This window comes from Neolamprologus brichardi, chromosome 9, assembly GCF_056152115.1.
Source record: "Neolamprologus brichardi isolate AB-2024 chromosome 9, ASM5615211v1, whole genome shotgun sequence".
NCBI lineage: Eukaryota > Metazoa > Chordata > Actinopteri > Cichliformes > Cichlidae > Neolamprologus > Neolamprologus brichardi.
This window is the reverse complement of record NC_142112.1, coordinates 14,175,002-14,183,147: the sequence shown is the minus strand read 5'-3', so window position 1 is coordinate 14,183,147 and position 8,146 is coordinate 14,175,002. Positions and strand designations below refer to the sequence as shown.

At 41.5% G+C, this 8,146-nt stretch overlaps 1 protein-coding gene across 1 annotated transcript in view; it reads left to right on the top strand.

The window, feature by feature from the left end:
• The first annotated feature begins 1,960 nt into the window (after nucleotides 1–1,960).
• Nucleotides 1,961–8,146, top strand: part of ahrrb (aryl hydrocarbon receptor repressor b) — a 62,804-nt gene continuing 56,618 nt past the window's right edge. Inside the window, exons 1-3 of the mRNA XM_087845951.1 lie at nucleotides 1,961–2,980; nucleotides 3,463–3,555; nucleotides 5,415–5,596. Coding sequence (XP_087702077.1) covers nucleotides 3,494–3,555; nucleotides 5,415–5,596 — 244 coding nt within the window. The 5' untranslated portion in view covers nucleotides 1,961–2,980; nucleotides 3,463–3,493. The remainder of the gene's footprint in view (nucleotides 2,981–3,462; nucleotides 3,556–5,414; nucleotides 5,597–8,146) is intronic.

Here is an 8,146-nt window from a genome sequence, read left to right as displayed (position 1 = left end):
CTAATCTGGAAGGCAGCTTGGATAGTGGTGCCAGCGGATTTGCATTGATATCAAAGCTCCCTGTAGCTTTAATGGTAGCCACCGACAATGTTTACAGGACCTTAAGATCTCTTTAGATCCCCAACTACAACTGTCACAACAAATAAAACGCCTCCCCTGATGGACGCTTTCATACAACAGCACGCTAAACAAGCATTTGCTCTGTCTGTCATGCAGTCTGACTCTATGTGTACTTTGAATTATAGAAGACAAAGAGATAGCAAAAAGTGTGTCAATATGGTGTTTGGCAACCAGTTGTCACCTGAATAGCTTAAATGCAGCTTAGTATTGCGTCTCCAAGTGTCTTGAACTCTACTAGAAGGATGGGGGAGCAGTTTTCTATCAGATATTCCCTAAGTGGGTGTTTTGATGATGGTGTTGAAGAGGGCAGGGAGTCCACAATCTCCTACAGGTGTTTATCTGGGTTGAGAAACATAATTTTCATAGTGATCAAACCATTCAGTGAGCCCTCATGTCTTTGCCCTTTATGGTTCATTATAGGATAAGAAAAAAGGGTAACTGTGTCTCCTTCACTGTAGGATACAAGGGTTGTTTTTCTTTTTAACTTTTGTTACCCATCTCATATATTCCACAGCAATCTGGAGACTAGGAAAACGACTGACAAATGTATCTTGTCATGTCAGCCCTCAAGCCCGAGGCCACCACTGTCCTTGGTTGCTGTTTTACACACTGCATACATTAGTTGTGACATTACCGAGGACCAGTGGTGATTAAACAGTGATTTACTCTGCTCTCATCCTGTTGCCAAAACGCTCACTGGGCTGCTGTACGCTGTCAGACGGCTTCATTAGCTCAGATTAAAGCTTTAGTTAGACAAACATTACTCAAAGCCTTTCAGAAGTAATCCTATTGGGTGACATAAACCCTGGTAGGTTGGGCCACACCACATCATCACATCTTGTCTATGTGGCTCCAGAGTATCTTGGTATGTTTATAGTGCAGTTAATATATTTCTGTTTAAACGCCACGTGTCCCTTTTCTTTTTTTTTCTCTCTTCCCATTGCTAAATTGAGTTTTCTAATGGGAGCTGTCCCATCAACACTGGAGGAAAGTGACTTCACATAATGTCTGGGGTATGTGGCACATCACAGCTGAAGGTTTTCCCTTGCACTATGTCATCTTTCTTAAAAGAACTGTGTTGTGGTGGAATTTGGCTTGCATGGTTTACTACACACTAATACACACTGAGCTACTGTGCTTTTCAGTTTGCTGTGCATGCTTTGTACACTAGGGTGCGGCAGAGTAGACCATCTACGTGTGTGTGTTTAGTGAGTGTGATGCGTTTCAGTGACAACAGATTGAGGCAGTATACTTATTAGGGTACAGTTTCACAAACAACGATTAATCAGTGAATACATTAATACATTCATCAAGTACGTTTGAAACATGTTCATTGCGATATTTGACAGGACATCGTCAATAATGCAAAATATGATCGAGAGGGGGATTCTGCAGCAACAAATCCTTGCAAACTCTGCTTTGCCTGCCTCGTTTTGTAAGCATTGTGCGGGTAGTGATAGTTTTATAGCCCACAAATAATATAGCTCAAATGAAAAATATGATTTTCTTTATTTTGGAAACCATCTTTCACTGTAAGCCTTGCTTTCTTATGTATTTCTTTTTAACTTAAAATAAACAATAATTATATCCAATTGACATATAAACGCGGATCATAAATCCGACAGGTTGTTCAGATTTAAGCGTTTCCGGTTTAAAACAAAGACCACATTTACTCGAAATTTTCCATTACTTAAAACAGACTGAATATGAATCGACGATCTTGCTTAAAATCCTCTCACTAGCTTCGGCTTTAAGTCCAGAGATTGTACAAGCGAAATCCAGCGGATCAGTCGTTACTTTTATTTTGACAACGCATTCGCCTAATTTCCGGTGTAAGCATGGCGTCTGTCGGTCTGTAAAAACTTGACGCAGCGGCTAAACCGGTCCCGCAGAGCCCGTTTCTGGAAGCTGCATCCGCTAATTTAGTAAGAAAAGGCTTAGTCCAGTCCAGCGCACATTACACTTGAATATTTTGGTTTCTTTGCAAAATGTGTACGTCTCCTTTAGCCCTTAGTTAGCTAAATCCCTCCGATCTCCGAGCGCCCTCACCCACCATCAGCGTCGGTTTTAAGGGGCAGATTTGTGCCTCCTCTGCCCTTCGCGTGCGACCCCTCCCCTCTCTACTACTCTCCGGTCGGGTTGGGCTAATGGTGCATTTGAGTACTCTTCGTAAATTTGCTAATATATCACGAGTTTCGAATAACTGTGCTAAAAACCACGTACATTTAAACAAATATAGCACCACCACAATGTAGACATTAGCTATTATCTCTAGTGATTTTATGAAACCGAACAGAAGCTCTGTTCTGCAGAATACAGAAAAAATTCCTATAGACACGTAACTTTTCATGCTCCTTTCAAGTCTTGAAAGTAGCCCGCATGTATAACTAAAAAATGAATAATAATCAGCTATTATTCATCCATAATTAATTACTCAATTACGAAAAAACCGCCATGTTAAAATACATAAACAAAACAAGTTGTTTGCCAAATTCAGACAGGGCCTGAATGCAACATAAGCCTAGTGTGTGTGCGCTCGCGCCGTGTTTGTGAGGCAGAGAGTTGCGTGCGAAGAGCTCGACATGTCATTCAGAGGAATCCGCCACCTGAAACGCGAGGAAGTGAAGGCGACTCAATTGGGTATAAAGCATCAGCCAACATCTGCCCCGAGCAGTGCAAAGCTGATGAAAACATCAGCTCGGAGCTCATACAGGACCACTCAGATTTATTTGATTTCCCCTGGATTTATCGCTGGGAGTCGGTGCACCCTGGGAGACGCATCTCTTTTCAGCACTTAAAGTGAATGTGACTCCACAGCCAACACTATACTGGAATTAACAGAAAGCCGCAGATATCTCAGGTCAGTGCTCGCATTTGTGGCGCTTTTTTGTCATTTTAAATTTCCAGTTTCTTTATTTAATTTTCTTCTGATTTTAAGCATTCAGCATGTCTTCTGCAGTTTTGCATACAGGCTATCCAAGTTGCACCAGCGTGCTCTACTTATTTATTTTACTTTTTTTTGTATTTTATTATTGTTTAATTTGTTTTATTCATTTAGATGTTTGCTATTTTTTTAAATCACTATCGAGTAATAATAAAAATATTAAACCTATTTTGCTATTTTCCTAATATTTTTTTCTTTAAAGCACTTTAGGCTGTTTTAAGTGGATTGTTGTATTTACTTTTAGGGATGCTGGAATTTCCTGCGTATTTATTCCAAACTGAGGACTTTTCAGTGACATATAACTGCGAGTGTGTATATATTTGAATGCACTCTCCCTTCCAGCGTGGGTCAGGGTACTTTCTCCAGCCTCACGTAAAGTTATTCTGTGTCCTCCGCAGCGCACCTGTTACCTCCACGGAGCGCGAGATCATGATCCCTCCTGGAGACTGCATGTATGCGGGCAGAAAGAGGAGGAAGCCCATCCAGAAACAGTTAAGGAGCGCTCTTCAGTATTTATTTTTTTATGTGTTCACATCTGTTCAGTCATTGTTTCCTGAGGCTGCACACTTTTGTTGGTTCAAAATAAACTTCTTCTCTCTGCCCTGTGATTCTAGGTTATAATGAATGACAGGAAGTAATTGAGGTTCTAGCATGAAGGTGTGAAAATAATAGCACAAGTTGGTATGGGTTTTAATAGAAGACTTCACATCTATCACAACTTTCATTTAACACTGCTGTCAGCAGATCTGGTGCAGATCCTGCTTTAAAGTTAATTAATTAGAATTTGACTGCCCTCTGTGAGCTGTCCAAAGTTTCCTACAGACTTGTTTCCAAATACGCACAAATGGGGCTGATTAATCAATGATTAAAATTAATTAAATTTTTTCAGGTTCTTTTTTTTTTTAAATCCTTGCATGTCCTTTTCAAAATAGTTTTAATGCAGTCACAGGAGTCACAGTATCATTCATTTGGTACTGCTTTAAATGTCCACGGCTTTTAATGCCAGGATACTTTTTGTTGGACAGTTATGTCAGCTGATGTCATGAGCAGTGGCTGACAAGTTGTATAAGATTTTGAAGAGGGAAGTGGTAATTTAACGAGGCCGGTAGCGTTTTTGACAGAGCTGCTAATACAAGGGGGAAATCTTTGCCACGTCAAACTGAGCCTGCTAATTCTGCCATTAGAGTCTTGAGGATTTAGAGTTATAGTTAAACGGAAGTTTTAATTATTATTTAAAACTGAATTTGTGCAACTTAAAGTTTGTCTAAGTAACAGGCGATTTAAACTGTAGTCTAGACCACACCGTGACTTTTAAACATATTTCTTTATGCACTTTTTTACTGGCAACAAGTGGAAAATATATTCGACCGTTAATGTAAACGTCTCGGCGTGGCGTGAGCTGAAAAGTTTAAACTCTCAGCTGTGGAAATCAGAGCTGACCGTCGCGTATGTGGATCGTGTTAAGGTCAGCTGGTAAAGCCGTGGTACACCGTACTAACGTTCACAAATAACTAGGAGAGTTTTATGCTCTCAGGGAAAGATCGTGCCGTCTGTGCGGTACCTCTAATATCACATCTCTTTAATGCAAAGCTACAAAGCTACAGAAAACGCTTGATATCAGAAAAATGCCCAAATCGCTTCCTTTTATCCGGTGGTGAATGCACACATCTTTTTTTTTCTTCTTTTTTTTAAAGGGAAGCAGAGATGATTGATGTGCATGCTGTGTTGTTGAAGGCTGAGTCAAAAGGAACTATGGTTTTAAAGAAAAACGGACTCGTACACTGTGTGGTTCATCTGGTCATGTGTCTGTCTTTGGCTTGCAAGTTGCCATGCTTGCCATATGTAAACAAGGCAAAACACCATCCTATTGTTTGTGTCATCAAAATGAGGAACAGCTATTTAGCAAAAAAAACCAATAGGTATCTATTTCAAAAAAGTCCTCAAACAGTGAGTCAGTAATCACTTTACTGTAACCTCAGAGAGTCTGACACTGTGTTGATATGAGTGTGTTTTGGCGTTTTTGCGGTATAGCGTGTTAAAAACTGGCTTGTTGCCACACTTCATACTTCATATATTACTGATACAATCAACAAGTGTGTGTGCGCTCTGTAAAAACGGCCTGCATCATGTCGTTTCCACCGTCTTTGCTTTCACCAGTAGCGTAGCTCCAACAAGGGAAGTTAAACAAACTTAATCCTCTTCTTTGTGCTGCTGCTGTCGCTTTTGGGGAGTGTTGCGCACGCACGCACACACACACACACACACACACACACACACACACACACACACACACTCCGATGTCCTCTCAGACCCGGGATCTGTCTTTACCTTATATCCGTCTCATCATCAGGAAGCCATCCTCTGCCAATGAGAAAACCAACCCATCCAAGCGGCACCGGGACAGGCTGAATGCTGAACTGGACCGCCTGGCCAGCCTGCTGCCATTCCCCCCAGATGTCATCTCCAAGCTGGACAAGCTGTCAGTGCTCCGTCTTGCTGTTTCCTACCTCCGCGTCAAGAGTTTCTTCCAAGGTAAAGGAGGTACAAAAGGCGGCATTGTTGCAGTAGTGGTTTAGGTATTTTGCTTATGTGGAAGTGTGTGGCTTTGAGTTAGCTGGAAGCTCCTGAGTGGATGTGGGTCAGGCCAATAAATAGCTTTAAATTTTCTTTTTTGTTTTGTTTTGTTTCGTTTTTTTGCATATGAACATAGAGGCCTCTGTTGTCCACTTCTGATTCAGTTACCTGGACATTATTGGAGTGAAGCGGAGGGTTGTGACCTATTCACTTTCACTATGCAAACACAGAAATAGTGGTAACAGAACTATAGGTAGTAATGTCTTCCTTTCAGCAGATGGAAAGAATGCATAGTGTTTTGCAACACTTTGACATGTAAATTGTAATTTCAAAGGCTTTAAATGTCAGAATACTGAGCTAAAAAAAAGTGTGTTGGAATAACCTGTGCACTCTTTCTGTCGGCCTCAGGAGTGAGATTCCCCAAGGCTCCGTAGCAAAAATGTAGATAAGAAGATCTGTGCATGTTGCCATTACACTTCAGATTACAGTGATTTACGATGTGAAAATGCTTTCTAGATACGAGGAACCGCAAATAACTATTATGACCTTTATCTCTTTTAAACGCATGTAATTAGAAGGCATTTTGAGTTTTCCCACCCTCCCACTGTCAACTGAATGCCTCCCGTCCTCTCCTCGTGTTCCTCCACGATTTGCTTCAAATATTTATGCGCTGCTTTAGAAAGTATTTTGTTGCCAGTGGCCTTGGCAGCTGCCTTATCAACACAGCGGTTACTGGCACAGCTGGATGTGACAGGCCTAGAAACAAGAGGCACTTTTTTATTATTACAAAAAACGAGCACTCTTGCAAGGAGAAAAAGCATTAGTAGGATAAAAGGGAAAGGCAGGGCAGTGAAGAAGAAGCAGCAGCGGAGCTCCCGTGAGGTTCACTACCTAGCCTGCCCTCGGGGCTGAAAGAAAATTCTCACTGAAAGCTCTCTTCTTCGAGGAGACGGCAGATGAATTTGTGAGGCTCTGGTGTCCTCAAAGTTTTGCAGCTAGTCTTTAATCTTCTCCTCCTCCTCCTGATCCTCCTCTGACGCTTAACCTCCATCATTTGTTGCCTTATTCAGCTTAGCCACCACACAAAGTTGGCAGGCAGGTGCTGAATGGAGTTATTAAAGGGGCACTTCGCAGATCAGGGCTCACGCAGAGATAAAGACCACAACCAGAGTGATACCGAGGACTGTCGATGCCATCTGAGAGCTGCAAAGATAAGGAGACGGTTCAGTTCAGTCATGTGTGGAGGCTGGTGCAAGTGTTGAAAGGTGTGCAGAAGCCGTTGCTTGAGTGGCAACGCTGCTGGGTGAAAACTACCCTCACAGGGGGAGTTTTCTTGAATATATCTGTGCAGGGTTTTTTTAAGCATTACAAAAAAGGTAAATGTGGAAAAGATCATTTAAGATCCTTTATTCTGAACTCTTTGAAGATGCGTTCAGGCCAAAGCTTCTGTCTGTTTACCCCACCTCTGCTGGGTGCCTTGTTATCAGTGGCAGTTGTGACCGGCTTATCTGTCTTTTGATGCTCGGGTAATGAGATTAATTAGTGCGATTTGAGTTGGTATACATGTGGCATCTCTTGCCCTCCTTCATTTGATAAACTCGTTTGGGCTTTCCACTGATATTTACACATGGAGTGTTGATCAGAGCTTTTCCAGATAAATCTGGAGATGAACAAGTAAGTTTCCACATCCTTCCTGTGGTTTTCAGCGACCGTCATATTTGTCTGTTGCTTTTTTTCTTTCTTCATTTCAAAAGTGAGTCATTGAGACAAAAACACATTATGAAAGCATGAAACCAGCAACCTTAAGTTTCATTTGTTCTTATAACCACTTTTTCTGGGGGAAGCACAGACTTTTTAAGGTGCAGTTACTCTGAATTTCCACCGGAGGGACTGTGTGAAGCTGCTACTTAGCTGAGCTATGGCTGATATCCTTTTCAGTTTGTTCAGAAACAGCAGTGGATGTGAAATTTGACTACAGTTATACCATTTATCTTTGCAAAAGCATACGTTTATCAACTTGATCTGAGACTATTCAGGTATGTCAGGCAAGGTGTGCTGAAAGGTGCAGACAGGCAGGAGGAGAGGGAAACCGTGCAGCAGCAGGTGTTCTGGAAGCTCCCTGAGATTCTATGCTGGTTGTCTTTGTTGCGTGACAACTCGAAGGTGGAGCTCATTGAACAGTGTGTGGCCACGTAGTTCATGCAAATATACCCTAAGGGTGTGTGTGTGTGTGTGTGAGAGAGAGAATAAAAAGCTCGCCTGAATCATCATATTCCACTGGGATCAGAACTTCACCTGAAATTTAGATGATTTGTTTAAAGGCCCATCACTGAGATCACTACATGCACTATTTCATATGCATCTATAAACTAGCAAATAAATAAATAAAGAGTGAAAGTATTTTGCATACATAAACAATTTTCTTTGTCTGCTTGTAGGCAGATGCATGGCACAGGAACATTTTCACAAGCAGGCCTAACAAGGAAATGTTTTTACAGATAAGAAAAT